Source organism: Electrona antarctica (assembly GCF_951216825.1).
Source record: "Electrona antarctica genome assembly, chromosome: 8".
Lineage (NCBI taxonomy): Eukaryota > Metazoa > Chordata > Actinopteri > Myctophiformes > Myctophidae > Electrona > Electrona antarctica.
This window is the reverse complement of record NC_136789.1, coordinates 52,659,958-52,682,424: the sequence shown is the minus strand read 5'-3', so window position 1 is coordinate 52,682,424 and position 22,467 is coordinate 52,659,958. Positions and strand designations below refer to the sequence as shown.

At 42.4% G+C, this 22,467-nt stretch overlaps 2 protein-coding genes across 3 annotated transcripts in view; both read right to left on the bottom strand.

The window, feature by feature from the left end:
* Nucleotides 1-21,965, bottom strand: part of LOC306927424 (disks large homolog 4-like) — a 309,688-nt gene extending 287,723 nt beyond the window's left edge. For both annotated transcript variants that reach the window (XM_079507155.1, XM_079507157.1), the window contains exons 1-2: nt 21,602-21,965; nt 20,973-21,117 (exon numbers count right to left, since the gene is read on the bottom strand). In XM_079507155.1, the coding sequence (XP_079363281.1) occupies nt 20,973-21,098 (126 nt within the window). In that variant the 5' untranslated portion in view covers nt 21,099-21,117; nt 21,602-21,965. The remainder of the gene's footprint in view (nt 1-20,972; nt 21,118-21,601) is intronic.
* On the bottom strand, nt 16,395-18,176 carry LOC306927641 (E3 ubiquitin-protein ligase TRIM39-like). The gene has a single exon (XM_079507446.1). The coding sequence runs from the start codon at nt 17,859-17,861 to the stop codon at nt 16,479-16,481; it is 1,383 nt and encodes a 460-aa protein (XP_079363572.1). The 5' UTR covers nt 17,862-18,176; the 3' UTR covers nt 16,395-16,478.
* Nucleotides 21,966-22,467: the final 502 nt, after the last annotated feature.

Below are 22,467 nucleotides of genomic sequence, written 5' to 3'. Positions count from 1 at the left end.
ATTCCTTTTTTAACCCTACCCCTCAGCCCTTGTCCCTTCCCCTTATCCCTTGGCCCTTCCCCTTGCCCCTAGATAATGAGTGTCAAGGGGTAGGGGGATAAATCATCACCCTAGGAATTGGAACGTCCCTAAATATTGAACGTCCCTTGTAGATATTGATATACAACCTGTTCTCAGAAAATAGCTGATCTGCAAGCTCACTACAGGCCAGTGGTCCCCAAACTTTTTCATGTCAAGGACCCCCAAATTGACAATAATTAGCCCGCAGACCCCCATTTGAAGAGATATGCCAGGGACCCCATAGATTTTTACAAATCTAGCAGTGTCACGGACCGCCAGTGTGACATGCATTAGTCCATGGACCCCCATTTGATGGCATTTCTGTCTCTGGGACCCCCAATTTATATTGTAAAATCAATGTTAATTAACTCTGAGTGTACAAATGGACCCTTATGGGTCCATTTGGTTCCAAACTATCATTTAGCTGGGGACCCCCTAGCTACCTCTCTGGACCCCCTCTGGGGGTCCCCATAACCCACTTTGGAAACAACTTTCTATAAGCTGTAGATCGGCTATTTTGGGAGAAGAGATGGAACGTAAACATTGCTGTGGTTATGATGAAATAAATATATTGTAATTTTGTCTCATCTTGGTAGCCCACCAGAATGTAATTCAGCTAGATATAGCTCATTCTGACACCTGCTCAACAGTTGTACCTGATTCATTGTCTCCACCAGGCCGAAGGCATGGGGAGAGAGTATGTTTTGCACTCCGTCCGTGTGTCCGTCCTTCCTTCCTTCCTTCCTTCCTTCCTTCCGTCCTTCCGTCCGTCCGTTATCAGCTAATCTCCGGTACCGTTGGCCCGATCCATGCCAAACTGTGCACACACACTCCATGGATGCCAACGATGAACCTCTGCCCCAAATATTCCTCAACGGCCTGTTATAGCGCCACCATGAGGCCGATTTAGGCAAAACACATTTCTGTAGATTACCCGTACACATTTTATCCATACATCACACAATTCGGTATACACTATCTACATAGTCATGTGATCAACACGGATTTGCACCATTTCCCATCTTCCATGCTGATTGGCTAATATTGGCTTCCAAAGCTCACATGAATGGTCCGTTTCGAACAAAATGCCACAAATCACAAAAACAGTGTGCAATTTCCGTGAAATTATACACGCACATTTCCACTAGGCCGAGGACGACATGCCACTCATTATTTTCCAAATCAGCCTCATGGTGGCGCTATAACAGGCCAATTCCTGTTTTTAGCTATAACTGCATCAATCTGTATACAACTTATGTATGCGCACTCCCTAGAGGCCATGGAAAAACATTTTCCCTGCATCCCTCCACATCTGCCGGTTATAGCGCCACCATGAGGCCACCATGTTAGTCGCACAGATTTCATCCAAATATCACGCAAATCGGTACACACGATCTCTGTAGTCATGTGATCAAGACGAGTCTGTTGGATTTCTCAGATTGTACACTGATTGGCTAACATTGCCTTCCAAAGTTTTCAGGAGTTTTCAAAATGCTGCACATGTCCTGCTCATCCAGAATTCTATCCTCAGAGATGCTATGAGTGATCTGGCTCTGCATTTCCTCAACAAAATTAAGAAAATTGTTACAAAAAAACATGTTTATATTACTCCTAAACATTTTGCCAAACATCACACACAGTCCTATCCTCCTGGTGGAGACCTGTGCCCAGAAGGGCACTTTTTCTAGTTGATTATTGTATTAACAGTTTGTATAGAATGGGTACAGTTATATCATATACAGGGTTAAAAAAAGGAAAAACTATTTACAGTATAGAAAGAAGGGGCTGTGGTCACTGTGTTCATTGTTTTTAATATCATTAAGAACAGTCATTTTCTATCATGTCCTATGACAAGTCGTGGTATGCTACATATGAATGATATGATATGAATGACAATGTTTCAAATTCAACAACATTTAGGACAAATGCCATCGTGATTCATCTCCATCCAATGTACAGGCTGTACAGCAGCTTGCAGTCTGTTCCATAGCTGGTTTGCCTGGGGGAAAAAACAACAACATTGCTAATTAGTTATGTAACTTTTGCAACTTGTGGGGATTAGCATAACATTGGTCATGATAAAACCATACCAGCTATCACTGCAGCGAGTAGCCAACGTTATGCAGCGACAGCGTTATGTAGGTACAGTAGGCTATTTCACGGCTTTTAAGAGCTCCAAAACTGCAGAATGTTGACATATCGTGGTCTGGGGGGGTCGGACTGATGCCTGCTAGTTAAGCTAGTTTGCATCTGAGTTGTTCCACCGGGGCACCGGCGGTAAATAAAAAATAAAAAAGCGCCGATGCCAAATTAATGGTTAACGTTGCCGTAGCATAACGTTAGTTCAAGTGAGGTAACGTTAACCATTGCTAGAGATTGCAGATTGTTAACACATTCAAATAATATTGGTTATTATCATATTCTTCCATAATAAAGGACGAAAAAGGTGTCTTACCTTGTCCGCCTTCCGCCCTACGTGATGTCCCTCCGTTTTAAGTCTGGTCGCGAAGTCCCTTGGTTTGAAGGGGATCCTAACCCTACCCCTTGGCCCTACCCCTCGCTCCAAAGATAATTGAGAAAACCCTTCCTCCTCACGTGAACGCGCATCAGCAAGGGGAAGGGCTAAGGGCCATGGAGAAGGGGGGAATTGGGAAAGGGCCTTAGTGTATGTTTTCTGTCATAATATTCATACAGTCTACAAACTGACTAATAACTAAAGTTTTCAAATTAATGTTGTGGAGTAAAAGTACAATATTTGGATCAGAGACGTAGCAGTATTGAAAATTGGAATTACTCCAGTAAAGTACAAATATACCTAGCAGTACAAAAAGCAGTCAATTGTTTTACTTAAAGTAAAAGTATCAATACTGCAATATAGAAATACAATCCCAGAGTCACAAAAGCTAATTCACATCTATAGTGTGTGCTCACACGTCACACCACACAAGTCGTTTTTTGGACAAATGTTTTAAGAAAAACTTTAAAGATGGAGTGCCGTTATTTTTGTACTTTTTCTGTTTTGTACGTATGTAACTATCCACGGAGTTAACATTACTCTAATAGATCCCCAGGTGTGGTTATAATAATAGTATGTCTTCCCTGTGTATGTTTGGTTTCTTCCTGAAAGGTTGAAAGCCTTTGAGTCAAAAGGCCCAATCACACTTTTCTGAAAGGAAATATGGGCTCCATTTTCGTCACCGCTAAACCCCTTATACCTAAACTTCTTTGCCTTTTTTTACTATTTTGCAAAACATTTTTGAATAGTTCCAACTAGCCAATCTACATGGACACGTTGTGAGCTTGTAGACTGGCCATTTTAACTATTCAAAAATGTTTTGCAAAATAGTAAAAAAAAAAAGGCAAAGAAGTTTAGGGATAAGGGGTTTAGCGGTCACGAAAATGGAGCCCTATATCTCTGCTGTCGGGAGGAAAACTCATAACTCCAAAATGTTCATTTTTCAGGAAATGAAAAATATACATATTCAGGAAATTTTGAAAACAAAACAAAGCAATACAGCCTCATCAAAGTTGGTGTTGTGACTTTATATAGAGGTGGTGGAGCTAGTTGCTTTAGCAGACATTTTGAGGGTCCAATGGAGTTAAGAGGTTTTGTCCAAAGCACTTTTTACTACTTTCCATTGGTTCAATATTTACGAAACAACACACAGACGTAAAGGGTGTTCAATAGCACTTTATGCCACAACAAAAAAATCAAAAACCTAAAAAATGGACTTATGAGGTTTCCTCCCGACAGCAACAATACAGTATATATATATATATATATATATATATATATATATATATATATATATATATATATATATATATATATATATATATATATCATAGTACCTGATGATGACCATGTTTAAGGGGGGGGGGGGGGGGGGGGGGGGGGCACTCCATCTTTAAACACGCACCAACAGCGTGTTTTCTGTCTTGGATCATGAATGAATGAATGAATGAATGACTGCTTCATGACCTGCTGCTGTCAATGAGCCGATCCATAGATAACCCCAATCAATCACGCGGATCAATAAGGCAGCTTGTTCCCATGAATGACTGGCGTTCCTCTTTCACAGATGCTGTTGAGCGTTTAAAGGCTCGATCAGATAACGCAATATGACGATGAAAAGCACCCCCCCCCCCCCCCCCCCCCCCCCCCACGCCCCCCACCCTTAACCCAATTTAACTTTAACAGGGACATCGGTGTCTATTTTAGATTTTGACATTATGGCTGTTCAAAAATATGTATTTATTTTATTTTTTAAATCTTGAAAGCGTTTAATGTTGAATACTTATATCCTGGGAGGTCTCTGACACAAAAGAGATACAATTTTATTAATTTGGTAGTCCTTTACCTTGACACAAAAATGTTTGAGTACAGTTCGTACTGCTTTAGAAGGCATGTGTAGAATGATCTTTGGGTCTTAAAGCGTTAACGTACACCATTACATAATTGTCTTCCTGCCTGTGTTTGATAGAGAATACTATCTGCAATGTACTGTACAGTACAGTACAGTATAGTAATCCCTCCCTCTGCATGTGCTTTGATCCCTGCTATAATATTACATGGAGTTTACTGCCCTCTCCTGGACGACGTGGTGCACTACACTAGAGCAGAGATCTGGGGAAGCAACGCTGGAATGTTGGGAGGAGGAAAGGCGGTTGGTTGGAGGAAGAGAAGTACTCCCATCTTTTACTTAAGTAAAAGTAGAGATACTATGATGTAGAAATACTCTAAATTCTACTCGAGTAAAAGTTCAAAAGTATTGAATTTCAAAATGTCTTTAACCCTAGAACACTAAACATATTTTCTTTGTTACACCATCACTAAACACGGGTATATTTCACCCAATACAAAATATTCCATAAAAAACATTTCTCATCAACATATATTGCAGTACAGCAATAGGCCTACATGGCAACTTGAGTTACACTTCTTTAATATTTCATCATGACTTTTCACAAAATAAATAAATAAATAGATTTCATGGGGGGGGGGGGGGGGGGGGGGGGGCAAAATCGGTGAAAAACTTGCATATTTTTTTTTAAATATTCCTTAAAAAAAGAGAAATGAAGTTGGGAACTTCTCCTTTGGTCCACTCATTCCTAAGCTGTGAGAATGGTCCAGTGAAAAAATAATAATATTGTATTGGATTTGTTCTCTATCACACTATCACTATAAACAAGGGTGAAATTCACCCGAACACCTGCCTGTAGGAAAAACCAGGGATGTGGGCAAGGAAACAAAACCTACCTTCTATGATGTCACTGAGCATCATGAAGGTACTGAAAGACCCACCCAACTCAGACATCAGCAACATTATGATGTCACTGAGCATCATGAAGGTACTGAAAGACCCGCCCACCTCAGACATCAGCAACATTATGATGTCACTGAGCATCATGAAGGTACTGAAAGACCCGCCCACCTCAGACATCAGCAACATTATGATGTCACTGAGCATCATGAAGGTACTGAAAGACCCGCCCACCTCAGACAATCAGCAACATTATGATGTCACTGAGCATCATGAAGGTACTGAAAGACCCACCCACCTCAGACATCAACAACATTATGATGTCACTGAGCATCATGAAGGTACTGAAAGACCCGCCCACCTCAGACATCAGCAACATTATGATGTCACTGAGCATCATGAAGGTACTGAAAGACCCGCCCAACTCAGACATCAGCAACATTATATTGTCACTGAGCATCATGAAGGTACTGAAAGACCAGCCCACCTCAGACATCAGCAACATTATGATGTCACTGAGCATCATGAAGGTACTGAAAGACCCGCCCAACTCAGACATCAGCAACATTATGATGTCACTGAGCATCATGAAGGTACTGAAAGGCCCACCTCAGACATCAGCAACATTATGATGTCACTGAGCATCATGAAGGTACTGAAAGACCCGCCCAACTCAGACATCAGCAACATTATGATGTGACTGAGCATCATGAAGGTACTGAAAGACCCGCCCACCTCAGACATCAGCAACATTATGATGTCACTGAGCATCATGAAGGTACTGAAAGACCCGCCCAACTCAGACATCAGCAACATTATGATGTCACTGAGCATCATGAAGGTACTGAAAGACCCGCCCAACTCAGACATCAGCAACATTATGATGTCACTGAGCATCATGAAGGTACTGAAAGACCCGCCCACCTCAGACATCAGCAACATTATGATGTCACTGAGCATCATGAAGGTACTGAAAGACCCGCCCAACTCAGACATCAGCAACATTATGAAAATTGCAAAAATATAATCGTCCGGGTGAAAATCACCATGTTTAGTGTTCTAGCTGGGTTAAAGACCATATACAGATTCGCTGCACCACCAAGATATGCATGTATACCTGCCTAAATACTTCCTTAATGTCAACGAAGTTCACTCCCACAACACCAGAGGGAGCTCAACAAACCATGTGCAACCCAGATTCAGCACAAACAAGGGACTAAATTAATTTCGCTCCTATATGCCACCAAAATATGGAACGCCCTATCAACAGTCATTAAGGCATGCAAATCCCTTGACTCGGACTACGGACGGCTGCAATTCGAAACTGGCCCCCGTAAAATCTGAATCCCCCAGACCCCCACCCACCCCTTTTTCCCCTCACTGTATATATGTTTTTTTTCCCTTTTTACCTTCTCTATGATGATTTCCTGTTTTTGGCTATTATATATATATTTGTACGTCTCTAAATGTTATGATGAATTGAACATGGTGGACCCCATACTGTAAACGAGTGTAATGCTTTATGGTGTCGTCCACAGTTAACAGTCTTGTATTAAGTTGTGCTTGAAATGTACTCTTCTATGTAGTTTCTCCAAAATTCTTATCAATCAATCAAACAGCAAAATTGTATTGTATTTTTTGTTAGATTTCAAAATTGTGTATGCACATGCATAAAGTGAATGGCAGATCGAGTAGCAAATCGAGTGGCAAAGTCAGTGACAAAGGGAATTTTATGTTGTTTAAAGTAATTCCATGCAATCAAATAGGACTTTTCTGTTTGGATGTATGGGCTGTCAAGGCCAGAAAGTAGTTTTTTGCCACTCAGTAGACTTTCCCGCATAACTTCCTGGTATGATGATGATGTCACGCGCATACCCTCTATAGCCAAAGCATGGATCGAGCAGGTTTTAAGAGGTTATAATGTATGTTTTGCAAAGAAATAATCTTAAAGTTAGTTTCAAATATGTGTAATGTAATAGAAAAAGAGGAACTAACCAGGTGCTCAACAGAGATAGCAAAACGTGATGATGATAAAAAGGTGCTCACACATACGGATCAAAAACGGGATCAAGACATAGATAAAAAGAGAGGATCCGGGCACTCAAGAGTTAAAAAACAAGGAACGCCTTTATTGAATTAAAAAGGCAACTAGCCAACTTGTTGGTCGAAACATGAATGATCTTGCCCTGATGAAGACCTTGTTGGTCGAAACATGAATGATCTTGCCCTGATGAAGACCTTGTTGGTCGAAACATGAATGATCTTGCCCTGATGAAGACCTTGTTGGTCGAAACATGAATGATCTTGCCCTGATGAAGACCTTGTTGGTCGAAACATGAATGATCTTGACCTGATGAAGACCTTGTTGGTCGAAACATGAATGATCTTGCCCTGATGAAGTCCTTGTTGGTCGAAACATGAATGATCTTGCCCTGATGAAGACCTTGTTGGTCGAAACATGAATGATCTTGCCCTGATGAAGACCTTGTTGGTCGAAACATGAATGATCTTGCCCTGATGAAGACCTTGTTGGTCGAAGGTTTGGCAGTTCCTCGTTTTTAACTTTGAGTGCCCGGATCCTCTCTTTTTATCTATAAAATAAAAGTACAATATTTGCTTTTGTGATGTAGTGGAGCAGACATATAAAGTACTGAAAAATGGACACGCTCACTAAGGCCTGACTCACACCTTCGCATCTAGCATACAACATTGATGTATGCTAGATGCATGAGACTTGTTTACTGATGCAAGCTCGCAATGCATTTCCAATGGAAGTCACAACATTTGTGTTGTATGGCTTTCGGCTGTGTTTCGACTGCCCCCCACCCCCTCATACAACACAAATGTTGTGTCAAACCATGTGACTCCCATTGGAAATGCATTGTGAGCTTGCATCAGTCAATAAGTCTCATGCATCAGCCATACATCAATCTGTTGTGACCAGTGTTGTTCAAGTTACTTTTAAAAAGTAAAGAGTTATAGTTATAGTTACTTATCTAAAAAAGTAACTTTTTTTAGATAAGTTACTTTACTTTACTTTACTTTATGAAAGTAACTTTTAAAGTTACTTTACTTTACTTTAAAAAATAATAATATAAAAAACGATTTAAAAGAAGGTTTTTTGTTCTGTCGCACAGTAAGAGAAAAGACAACTCCCTCCTAACATTATGAAATGTAGTGGAACAATAAAACATGTTCAGACAGAGATTTTGAGTAGTGATCGACCGATGTGGTTTTTGGCCGATATATCCGATCACCGATTAGTGGACAATCAAAAAGCTGATATCTGATATCTATGAATGCACCAAGTGTGTGTGTGTGTGTGTGTGTGTGTGTGTGTGTGTGTGTGTGTGTGTGTGTGTGTGTGTGTGTGTGTGTGTGTGTGTGTGTGTGTAATTGTCCAGAACCGCCCCAAAAAGGCCTCTGCCCGGGCTCTTGACCGGGCAAATGCCCAGCATCCATATATGGAGCTGGCCTGTTCTGACCTCACAGCACTCCATATTTGGGCATGCCTGACACAGAAGACAGAACTCCACAAGCTGGCTGCATATACTCCCTATTTGGGCATGCCTTACAAAGAACTCCATATATGGGCATAAAAGCGAGACAGACATAATATCTGGGTGGGGTATTCATTTCCAACTTGCATCGTTCCAAGTAGATCAGTGCCCAATGGGCTGTAGAGGCTCTATGGGCACCGTTCTAGTTTATCAAAATTGGTGATCTACAAGCCCACAGCACATTGCAGCATGACATGTTGAGAGCTTGTAGATCTGCTGCCCAAACTCTCCAAAGCCATGTGACCTTGTTGTTTTTACTCCACCACTGAAATTTGCCACTTTCAAGATCACTGGCCACTTTTTTAATGCATGTATAATTTGTTTTTACCATTCATTTTATAGCAATAAAAGACAATATGTCTCAAAACACTGGCCAACAGTAAAATTATTGGCAACTAAATTAATATGAACTAGAAATTAAGACTGACAATGCTACTGATTGGTTCATTCCTCACTGGCTTGCAGTTAGTTATTGCATATAGCCAAAATGCAATAATCATATTAGGCTGGTCAAGATGGGGGGAAAAGGTTGTCCTTCAGTTGGCTGGCGCGCACACACGCGCGCACACACACACACACACACACACACACACACACACACACACACACACACACACACACACACACACACACACACACACACACACACACACACACACACACACACACACACACACACACACACACACACACACACACACACACACACACACACACACACACACACACACACACACACACACACACGACAGGCAATCAATAGACAACTTGTTACAGCTGCTGTTTGCAACGTTAGCAGGCAGCAGCTAGCTTGGCTAACGTAGTTCTACCACTGCTCTCTGTGACTCTGTCCCTCTCACGTGTGGATTTTATTTTGGTTAATTGAAGATGAAAACAGCAAAGCTTTTTATGGTTACAAGGTTAGTAGCCTATAATCCTTCCTCCTCCCTCAGTGAAGTGGCCCTCTCTCTGACTCCGTGTGTGTGTGTGAGTGAGAGAGGAAGGGTTTGTGTGTGTGTTTACATATGGCTCTGCCACAGCCATACACGAGTAAGACCCGCCCTACTCTGTCAGACTGTCTCTGATTGGCTTACCCTGACATCTGGCCCTACGTTAGCCAATCAATGACCTCTTCTGCGACATGCTTTGTTCACGTTAGGGTGTAGGCTCAGGGTAGTATGAGAGCACAAACAAAACTGTTTATGCAGGTTTATATACTCTATGGTCAACACAGTACAACACAGCGCACAGAGGTGCGCTCCAGCAGCAGTCAGCACAGAGCCTGTATGACAGACTCACGGCGCTGTATGGGGAAACTTTTCACTTGGATCATACGTTGACATAATAACGCTATAACGCGGGTAACGCTCGGACAATAACTATAAGGCCGTTATGGAATAGGGAAATGTAAAGCCTCCGTTACAAGTTACTGCAAAAAGTAGCGCCGTTAGGTAACGTAACGTGATGTAAGGGCATTAGTTACAACACTGGTTGTGACCGTGTGAGTCGGGCCTTAGGCCCGACTCACACCTTTACATCTAGCATACAACATTGATGCATGCTTGTTGTATGAGATGTATAGCTGATGCAAGCTCGCAATGCATTTCCAATGGGAGTCACATGGTTTGACACAACATTTGTGTTGTATGGCTTTCGGCTGTGTTTCGACTGCCCCCCGCCCCCTCATACAACACAAATGTTGTGTCAAACCATGTGACTCCCATTGGAAATGCATTGCGAGCTTGCATCAGCTATACATCTCATACAACAAGCATACATCAGTCTGTTGTAAAGGTGTGAGTCGGGCCTTAGGCTACAGTAAAAGTAAATCTACTGCGTAAGTACTTGTACTAAGTAAATGTAAATGTACTTTACTTTTCACCACTGCTGGTTGGTTTAGGGTAAAGTGGTCACCATAAGAGAGAGTGACAGAATCCTTCGCCACACAAAGCTCAATAACAGACGTTAAACATCTGTGGTGGAGGAAGTATACTCACATGGTATTTTTACTTAAGTAGTATAGTAAGTAGTATAGTAAGTAGTATAGTAAGTATAAAGGTCCGGTAATCAAAATGTATACTTGAGTAAAAGTACCAATGCATTGGCATCACATATAGTTAAAGCACAAGTAAGTGGTTGTGCAGAATGTCCCATATCACAAGGTATGTTAATTGATAATATACTGTGAAATATAGTCAAAATTTTAAAAGTAGCTGATCTACAAGCTCACAATGCGTCGCGGTGCGACGCGTTGTGAGCTTGTAGATCAGCTACTTTCAAATAGTCAAATATATAGAGCTGAAGTGGCTTATGTATGTTTTGTCATAACATAATATAGTTGGCTCTGAGATGAGTAGCAGTAAAAGTATAGGAAATTGGAAATACTCACGCCAGTAAAGAATACCTTTACATTGTGCTTAAGTACAGTACTTGTTCTAGTATTTTAGTTACTTTTCACCACTGCATGTTAACATTGACATCCATCCAGAACTTTCCCAGCTGAGCTCTGGGATCCCAGCCACACTTTGGACCCACAAATATTGCCTCCGTTTCCCTCTGTCCAACAGCACATTATGTTGATGTTTTATAGGTCATGTTGGTTGGTTGTTTTCCCACAACACGCACGCACGCACGTGCGCGCACACGCGCACACGCACACACACACACACACACACACACACACACACACACACACACACACACACATTTGAAATGTTTATTTATGTCCACATAATGAGAAGGACATAAAAAAAGGACATAAACACTGCCAGTGCAGTTTGACAGTGGGAGAGCAGCCAGTTACAACGTGCATGGACGGCAAAGCATTGTTACATACAGTACAGCTGACATGTCGCACACAGGGCAGCAGACATAAATCATGGATAAAGGAAACAACGCCTCCTCCAAATTGAGCGGCTTCCTATAATGGCTGAAACAACTGAGCAATACCTCGCTAACTGCTTGGCTCTCCTTTTGGAAAGGCCGGCCATTTGTAAGCCCCTCACAACCAACTTATGCACATGCCCTAGGCTGCCAAAGATAAAAACTAAAAGTTTACACCTGTAGCCTAGCTGTGAGATGGTCTGCACTAGCTGCTGATACTTCAGCACTTTGGTTAGAAAGGCGCACACACACACACACACATACACATACACATACACATACACATACACATACACATACACATACACATACACACACACACACACAGTGACAGGTCATTATGGGTCTCACCGCAGCTCTATAGGCAAACCCCGCTGTGATTGGCCAGTAGTCGCATGGCCAGAGCCATTGAAATACGACAGAGTTACGACATCTCCATTCACTTCATGTGGGCCAGTCTACTGGTGGCCCCTAGCGGCTATATGGGGAGCATAGATGGGGCCAGTCTACTGGTGGTCCCTAGCGGCTATATGGGGAGCATAGATGGGGAGCCGAAGTGTGACAAAGCCCTGGACCGGAAGCCGACAGAATGCACTGGACTCTATGGGAGTCGAGTAGACAAGGCATGAACAAACATCATTTGTTGACGACCGTAACCTTTGTAAAAAGAAAAATTGATTCAGACAAATGTCACAGGTTATTTTCGGATACCTTCTTTTCTGATTCGCAAACGATAAAATGATATTGAACAAAGCGGAGATCCGGGCACACTTAAGGTTAAAAAGAAGGAAATCTTTATTCAATTTGGTTGAATAAAGTTAAAGAAAAAAAAAAAAAAAAAAGTATCTTGTTTGAAAAAAACAATCGGCATAACGATGATGTCACTGGTAGGCGGGTTTCTCAAGTTCTCAACTGCCCACAGTCGGCCCTCCTATGATGAGACACAGACCGAATTACACGACGATAGGTTGAAAATGGCTGAAATCGTCCTTTAAGGAGACGATACTAAAGGAGCTTCCATTGGCGCTGACGCGTGCGTTTACTGACGCACTCGAAAGTCGAACGTCACGACCAGCGATGCGATGCATTTTTTTTCATTCTGCATGTGACACCATCATCATCATCATCATTCTGACAACACAGCGGGGGTGGGGGGGGGGGGGGGGGGGGGATCTCGACCCCGGTCAGTCTCCAGTGTTATGTGTCCATGTGTGACCGCTGTGTGTAGCGGAGCTACTAATTGCTCCATTTCCATAAACGGACATCTTGTAGTGAAACCGCATGGAGGTCATTTGTGAAAGTCAGTGTGTTGTCCAATGTCCACTCCTTCCTTCATGCATACTCAATCATGCATGGTCATACTTCAGTGATGGAAAAAGTACTCACGTTTTCTACTTACTGTAACTGCAATATAAAAACTACTCACTGTTACAAGTAAAAGTCCGGAATTCAAAATGTACTTGACTGTAAAAGTAAAAAAACGTTTTCGCATCAAAATGTACTTAAAGTACCAAAGGTTTAAATGCAGAATGTCCCGTTTGAAGTTATCAAAATGTTTTAGCATTCATAGTTAGAAAATAGCAGATCTGCCCAGGCGCAAAACAAATATGCGCCGCTGTATAAAATCTGTGCCTATACCTGTGGCTCGTGAATGAGGCCTGTGCGTGTGTGTGTGTGTGTGTGTGTGTGTGTGTGTGTGTGTGTGTGTGTGTGTGTGTGTGTGTGTGTGTGTGTGTGTGTGTGTGTGTGCACGCGCGCATGCACGTGCGTCGTGCGTGTGTGCGTGTGTGTGGTTGGCCCTGAAAAAAGTTGCTCTCAATGCCCAGGGAATTAACGCTTGGATTGCATTCATGATATGTTTTTATTTGTATACATAATGACCATGTCTGCTATGTCTGCATGCAGTATGTCACTGCACTCCTCCACTCACTACAACAGGGGTTCTCAACCTTTTTGGGCCGGGGACCCCCGAAAATGCTTTGGCAACGTCTCGGGACCCCCGCCCCGCCCCCTCCCGACCCCCAATATAAATTGACTGCTACAATAACCTTAATAATAGAGACAATACAACATAAATAAATACTGAAACCATAATCATTAGGGAAGGTGTATGCATGTACTATGTGTACTATATGTAAACTCTTCATTTCCACTTTACAGCCATTCAGTTGCAAAAAAGCAAAAAAAAAAAAAAAAGCAAATAATTTGGGGACCCCTCGAGGGGTCGCGACCCACGGGTTGAGAACCCCTGCACTACAGCAGAGATAACATAGACAGACAGTTCCTATCAGAGATATCCCAGTGAATTGGAGTGATTTTCTACTGATATTGATGTATATGCACTTTGTCCTCGGTAGAGCAGAGACACCATCTGTATTATTACAGTCACGATGACATAATAAACACATTCATGGCTAATCTGATAGGAGTCATATATGATTGGGAAGGGCTCAAATCTGTCTGACAGTTCAGAGAATGTGCCAATATATCATGCAGTCTTAAAGAGGCACTATGTAACTTCTTTTTACTGAATAAACTGTAATTTTGTCCAATCTGTATGGTAGAGTGTGTTAATACAATAATTTATACAATCTGTATAGTAGAGTGTGTTAATACAATATAACGTATACAATCTGTATAGTAGAGTGTGTTAATGCCATAACTTATATATAACTTGTATTGTGTCTCCCTGCTCTACTATTTAGACATTTAAAATCGTGTCAAAGGTCATGTCTCACCTAGACACAGGATCTGACACGAATTATGACCAGTCAGAATCAATCCGGTCAAGATTAAATTAAATGTATCCCCTGAGCAAGCAGACCGGCTCTATTAGCTCAATGGTGTAAAGAAATGTCAGCACTTGTGCAGGAAACCAGGTTCAAATCTGTGGTAGAAAAGGAAAGTTACATATAGTAGTGCTGCTTTAACAGGAAGAAACCTCAGGCAGAAATAGACTCCATAAAACGGGTGTAGTATTTAACATACTGACCTGTGCTCAGCGTCATATAAAATGTCACATTGATGAACTCAAATACCACCGACGTTGATCATGTTTATTTGATTTTACAAATCATTTCTATACATAGATTTCTGTCTTTCAGATTTATCATTTCAACAGAACTCAAGGTAAATATGCCTAGTATCTACACACTAAATAAAACGATAATTACATGAGGACAAAGTACAACAGTAAAAGTATTATATATGTATCGTGCATAAGTACCCCATAACATCATTTCTAGTTTAAATGTAGGCCTAATAATAGCCATCAATTAATTAATATTACATGTTATAATGTTGATAGTTTCATCATCATCATCATGTCTAACTATGTCATCCACAGTTACACTGACCTTCCCTGGTATCATCCTAAGAGGGATGTTGGACTGACCAGTGCAAATTAATGGAAAGAGTGTGTCAGAGAACCTGTGTGTGAAGGTGTGTATGTGTGTGTGTTAGTATCAGGGTCCCTTATTGGCTTAGACCACCTTATGTACCTTATGTAGCAATGTCAAATGTCCGCTAACATAAATTGATGTACGATGACAAGAGCGCCCCTCATTTCACACAGGTGTGATTCCCCCGCCCCACTATTCAGCCGAATAGTTTCAGCGGCTGAATATTGGGTGCCTCCATAACTCTGATCCTCTGAGGTTTCTGCTCCACTGAGAGACCAGTGGTCTCTGAGGAGGACATATTCACCTTTATAAAGCTGTATTAGTCAGTGTTGAGCCCCACTGGAGACCCTCCTCTGAAAAGACTCTGCTAAGGCTAACACACACACAGTTGCCAGTTTGACGCCCCCTTACAATGTCCTCCTGCCCCCCTCCAGTGGAACTGGTTAAATCCAGGCCTGTCGTGCTGTGAGCTTGTACATCTGCTATTTTTGAACATTTTTCAAAAATAAATCTTGAAAGTGGATTTGTAGAATCCAGTGTTGTTTTTGGCAACACATTTCTATTTTAGTTTTAGTCATAGTCTTCGGAATGAAACTTAATTTGGTTTTAGTCACATTTTAGTCACCGGGAATGTTTTAGTGTTAGTCTAGTTTTAGTTGACTAAATGTCATGCGGTTTTAGTCGACTAAATCTACAGTTGATTTAGTCGACTAAAATGTATTTTGGCGGGCCATGATGTCGTCGTAATGGATGATTTTACACTTGCTGAAAATAGCAGATCTACAAGCTCACAACGCGCCGAGCTGCGACGCGTTGTGAGCTTGTAGATCTGCTATTTTCAGCAAGCAACCAAGTGTAAAATGACTTATATTGGATCTCTTGTCCACTAGTCCCTTCTTAACATTTTAGTCTATAGTTTATATTTGTTGACATAATTGTCAATACATTTAGTCGTAGTGTATGTCATCATAGCTTAGTTTTCATTTAGTTTCCATTTAGTTTTCATCAGTGAAAGAAGGAAATCGGACATTTTTCGTCTTAGTTTTAGTCGACAAAATCAACACTGGTAGAATCTGCTTCAGGTCTTAACAGGTTAATTTATACATCTAAACCCCAATATTATAACATCCATTGTCATTAACATGGTCAGTAATATCATCAGGTTATTAATGTTAACATTATTACCATTATTGATTGATGCTATCATTTATCATTATCATATAATTATCGTCTTCATCATCATCATCATCATCATCATCATCATCATCATCATCATCATCATCATCATGTCTATGGTACATTGTCCAGAGTTAGACAGATCTAGGTAAGATCTTCAGAGGACCACCAGGACCAGAGTAAATGGATGGAAAGAGTGTGTCAGTGAACCTGTGTGTGAAGGTGTGTATGTGTGTGTTAGTATCAGGATCACAGAATGACAGCTTTCCTTCATTCCAGTCCAGCTGGACTCTGATCCTCTGAGGTTTCTGCTTCACTGAGAGAACAGTGGGTGACCATGAGGAGGAGGTTGCTGTGTATTTACCTTCATGTAACCTTATTATCCAGAATGGACCCCCTGTGTCTCCCTTCCTCTGAAAGGACTCTGCTAACACACCTACTGCCCAGAGTGTATTGTCTCCAACCTCAACATCCCAGCTGTGACTCCGTGCGTTAAAGCTTTCAGAACCAAGGACATAGCCATAGTAGTCTAACCTCTCTAGATTGTCTGGAAGCTTCTGTCTCTCTCCCCATGTCACGCTGGTCAGATCATCAGACAGGGTGTATACTGGATGGGCAGTGTTGGGGTCCAGAATGACAGGAGTGTAGGAGACAATGTCCTTCATCTTGTCCCAGACTCTGAAGGCCAGGTTGCCCAGGTGTTTGGCCACGTCTATCAGTGCTCCTGAGACCGGCTGTGGGTCCTGCAGTGTGAGCTGGACTCTCTCCATCGTGGTCTTGTAGTTCTGCAGGAATGAGATGTGTTCAGCTCTCAGCTCCTCCTCTATGGCTCTGATCGTGTGTGAAACGGTTGATATGTCTCTGTTCAGACCCTCGATCTTCTCCTTCATTATCTGACTCTTTTGCTGCTCTTCCTCCCTCAGTTCGGTGATCCTGGCCTCCTCTTCATCATGTAGAAACTGATGAAGCTTCTTAAACTGTTCCTTCATCTGCGTCTCTGTGTGCCGAGTCTGGAACGTAATGTGTTCTGCTGTTTGGTCATAGTTTGTTTTAGTTTTATTAAAGACCTCCAGTTTGTCCTGTAAAGGCTTCAGTGATTTCTGGACCTCCTCCTTGTGATCCAGAGCAGCTTCATTGATGGGTCTGAAACTGTGTTTGGCGTGTTTTTCTGAATGAAGACAAACAAAACACACTGGCTGTTGACAATCCAGACAGAACAGTTTGAGTTTCTCAGCATGCAGACCACAGAGATCCTCAGACCCTGATGACGTTCTCTGCTGTCTCTCCTGTGTGAAGGCTTCACACAGGTTCTTCAGAGCCAGGTTACGAGGTGGATGATCCGTCGAAGATATTTCCTTACAAACTGGACATTGCTTTATTCTCTTCTCTTGCCACCAGTCCTGCAGACAGGCTTTACAGAAGCTGTGGCTACAGGACAGCACAACAGGATTTTTAAAGATGTCACGGCACACAGGACAGGAATAGTCCTCTTCCGAGAGAGACGACTTGGAAGCCATTTTAACAAACACTCACTCACGCAGTCGACACGGAACTCTGCCAGTCAGTCGTGGTAACACTTCCTCTTCCAGAATGTTCCCTGAAGTTTACTTTCACTTTGAGTCCTGTTTGTTGTTAAAGTCCATTCAGTTGACAGACAGAGTCAGCAGCAGGTTCCAGTGGTCTGGGTCAGTATTAACTCCTGTGGTATTTAGATGCTTTGACCCTAATCTAATTAGTGGCTTGTCCCAATGTTCGACAAAAGACCAAAGACAGTCTGTCCTTCCACACTGGACGACGTTGTGTGTTTGATCTGAATCTGATCGTCTGTCTCACTATGAGTCAGGCAAGAGGTGGAGCTGCCTTTGACAGACCTGTTGTGAAGTGCACACACCTACACAGGTATGTGTGGGTGCGGCCGCACCCCCCCCCCCCCCCCCCCCACCCCCCCCCACACACACACACACACACACACACACACACACACACACACACACACACACACACACACACACACACACACACACACACACACACACACACACACACACACACACACACACACACACACACACACACACACACACACACACACACACACACACACACACACACACACACACACACACACACACACACACACACACACACACACACACACACACACACACACACACAGTGCCTGATTCAGTGTGCACCACACAAACTGAATTGGTTGAATGTATTCAGTCAGGACAGTCTTTTTTATCGATTATAAAGTATAGACAAGACAAAGTATAGGGAACAAGAGAATGAACAAAATGGGAAAAGTATTTTTTTCACTGTGGAATTTGACCATTGAATTGTTTTACAATGTATGCCGTATCTCATTAACCCTTGTACAGTACACATCAACAGAGACAGCCACAGTATATTCCAGTCACCTGCCTGCACAGGGTTCCGTGTTGTATACAAATTAGACAAAATTTGTATTATTTATTTCACATTTTGGATGCAAGCTCCTACCCCTCCTATCCATCGTTTGTCTCTGTGGTGCATGAGATGACATTGGTTTGGTGTTGTGCGCCCGCATGTGAAAAGGCACAGGGAAATAGTTCTTTAATTTCTTTTTAAAATCAGATTTACAGTACTTGCCGTAGGTGCATGTAAATATAAAATCACACCCGTGTGAAGTGAGGGGCGCTCTTATCATCGTACATCATCCATTCATTGTCAATGGGAATTTAAGCTTTATGTAGGACAAAAATAGCCGATTTGCTCGTCCACATTTGACATAAATTCTTCCATTCATTGACAATGGTAATTTGATGTTTGTGTAAGACAAAAATCTACACTATAGCTGAATATAGGAAACAATCTTAAAAGTACTTGTGTCAGCTCTAGTGACCTGATCTGAGCGCTACAAAAACGTAAAAATCACACCCATGTGAACTGAGCGGTGCAGGCTGCTCAACAACGCTGCTGGCTTGCTGCAGTTATAGTTACTAGAACTGTGCCCGTCGGTCACCAGCCTACTTGGGAACGATGCAAGTTGGGAACCTAGTTTTTTTAACGTTTTATCCCATTCTATCTGTCTGTCTGCCTGTGTCTGAAGAGTGCAAACTGATTGTGAAAAGTGGACTGGGTAAGTAATCAAATGGCAGGTGTGGGGTTGCCATGACAATCAATTACTGAGGCAGAGGCTGGGAATTCTACAGGTGAGGAGACACTGGCAGAGCCTGACCAGAGCCTTTCGTGGTGGTTCTGTCTTCATCAGGGCATGAATGATCAGCTCATCAGCTCTGTTAGTCAGACCGTAGTCCTGTAAAGTTATATATAATATATATATATATACACACACACACACACACTGTAGGACACTGTTTCCTCTAATGTTCTTTTTTGTGGCTTTCGCCTTTATTTTATATTTTTTATGAGGGACAGACAGTAGGCTGACAGGAAATGGGGAGAGAGATGGGGGGAAGACATGCAGTAAAGGCCGTAGGGATCGGGAGTCGAACCCGCGGCACACTGCCAGACTGGATTACCAGCCAAGGTGCCTGGACCACTGAGCCATGGCCCAGGCCAGGACACTGTTTCCTAAGCAGTGGGTTGGGACCCATTTGTGGCACCAATTTTGTCCTGCAATTCAAAAGATTTTTAACTATTTTAAAACAAAACAAAAAATAAAATAATAATAACCTGTTTAATCCCACCAGTCACATTTGTGACCACTGTTTTGGTTTGGCTAAGTTTAATAAGTAATAACACATCTAGAATCTAGAATGAGACACATTAAAGTCCAGCACTTTATATGTGATAATCTTCGTTCCTACTCTCACCTATGGTCATGAAGTGTGGGTCATGACCGAAAGAATAAGGTTGCGAATACCAGCGGCCGGAATGAGTTTTCTTCGACGGGTGGCTGGCATCTCCCTTAGAGATAGGGTGAGAAGTTCAGTCACACAAGAGAGACTCAGAGTCGGAGTCGCTGCTTCTTTGCCTGGAAAGGAGCCATGCTTAGGTGGTTCGGGCATCTGGTTATGTTGCCTCTCGGGCGTCTCCCTATAGGGAGGTCCTTGAAGCACGTCCCACTGGGAGGAGACCCCGGGACAGACCAATTAAGACACAGTTGGAGCAAACACATCGACTCACTGGCCTTGCATGGAACGTCTCGGGATCCCCCAGGAGGAAGTCACTAATGTTACTCTGGAGAGGGAAGTCTGCTGGAACACTCTGGTGGAGCCGTTGCCCCTGCGACCTGACTACGGATAAGCGGTTGAAGATGGATGAATGGATGGATGTGTGCAATAAGTTTCAACCACCAAGCCAGTTATGAACCAATACAGCCATCACTCATTAGCTTCAACAACAGCACCCACAACAGACACATCATCATCTTCAATTCCAAGTGAACATGTGTTCCTTAATCTTACAACTCACTGCCTTCAACGGCAGATACAACTCAACATACACACAGTACATTCACTTCCAGGGCCAGAAACAGTCACTGCAATCGGCCACCTATGCATCGATGGGTCTCAAAACAGCAATAGTACAACACCTTGAATCACATTAGTAAGTATACGCACACAGCTAGTTACAACAAGCAGCAGCAGCAAAGAAATACAATTATAAAACAAGGTTCCTACTTTGAGCCGTTTTCTACTTGATGTCATCAGCTGTGATGGCCACGGATAAAGAGACAGAGCCTCCCCCTCTCTAGAGTTCATCCTTGGACGAGCCCTCCATGCAGCGGCATCTGCAGTCATCTCCATCCTCCATACATCTGGTATCCTGTCAAAACATACAGTACATGCATGTAGATCTAGAATCAGGTACAGTCACTGAACATGTTTAATCTCCTGCCAGTCAATAATAGGACCGCGGTAAAGATCATTTTATATTGGATCATTTACAGACAACAGAAGAGCAATTTAGGGGCCGTCAACAAAGTACTCAACTTGATCTGTAATTTGTATTTTCAAATGCTTTTAAACCTAATGATATGGCAAACAAACTACATTGTGCAGGGCAATGTAAGGACGTTTCTAAAATTGCAGGACAAAATTGGGATTAAACGGATGCTTTAGTTTAGCCGCTCTAGAAGGTCACAACACTGTGCGGAGCGACTCATTTTGTGCGCTTGTAGATCTGCTATTTACACTAGTTTGGGTCTCCGGGAAAACGTCTAATCTCTCTGTAATAGTTGGCCGAACGGTCAAGGCTCCAAAAAGACAGTCAAAGAGTCCAAGAATGCCATTTTGGGAGTTTAATTCACCTTTCCAAACACCAGCAGTCCAGTGCACACTATAAAACCGTGCAGCCTCGGCAAAGATGAAAAATAAGATTGGCCAAAATAACAGTTGTACAAACAGAAACACACTTGAGGACAACACTATGGAACAACAGCTAAACAGACGAGAAGCTGTAACAGACCACCCTTATGCTACATTCACATGGAATCAGGCAAGCGGTAGACGGCAAAACCTGCTGGACGGCACGGAACGGTAAAAAGATTAAATATTTTAACTTTGATGCCTGTTCCGTTTACCGTCATGCTCCCGTCCACTACAATGACTTCTGATCCCATGTGAATGCAGCATTACTTCCCAAAGGGCCCTGGCAGCTCTCACTCAGGCTGTTACCTGTTAGTGTCAACCAAGGTCTAACTGACTCTGATAACCTGCAGCCTGCAGGATCCCTTTTATAGGGAGTGAGACGTACCAAATGACATCACAGTATAGTTAAATCACAATAAGCAAACACAAGGCCGATGAGTTAACACACCACTACTGAAGGTTTTACAAACTAACTTAAACATGAATTTCTGGACGTCCATTCATACACAAACTATAGTCTCTTTTTAAATAAGATTGCTCTGGAATCAAACACCCCTCCTCCTCTCTCTGCAGCACTTGGCACCTTCCCAATCAACAGGACTGCCACTGCAGAGGGGAGAGGTCGAGGTGACTCACAATCAATTCAACTTCGGTTCAATAAATCAACATATTTAATACCATGAATAGTAGTAGTCAAGTGTATGCAGGATGGAGAGAGATTTGAACCCAATATGCAGAGTCACAGCTGGAAACAAGTGTAGATTTCAAAGTATTTCATGAAGAAAAAAGGCAAGTCTTACACTGG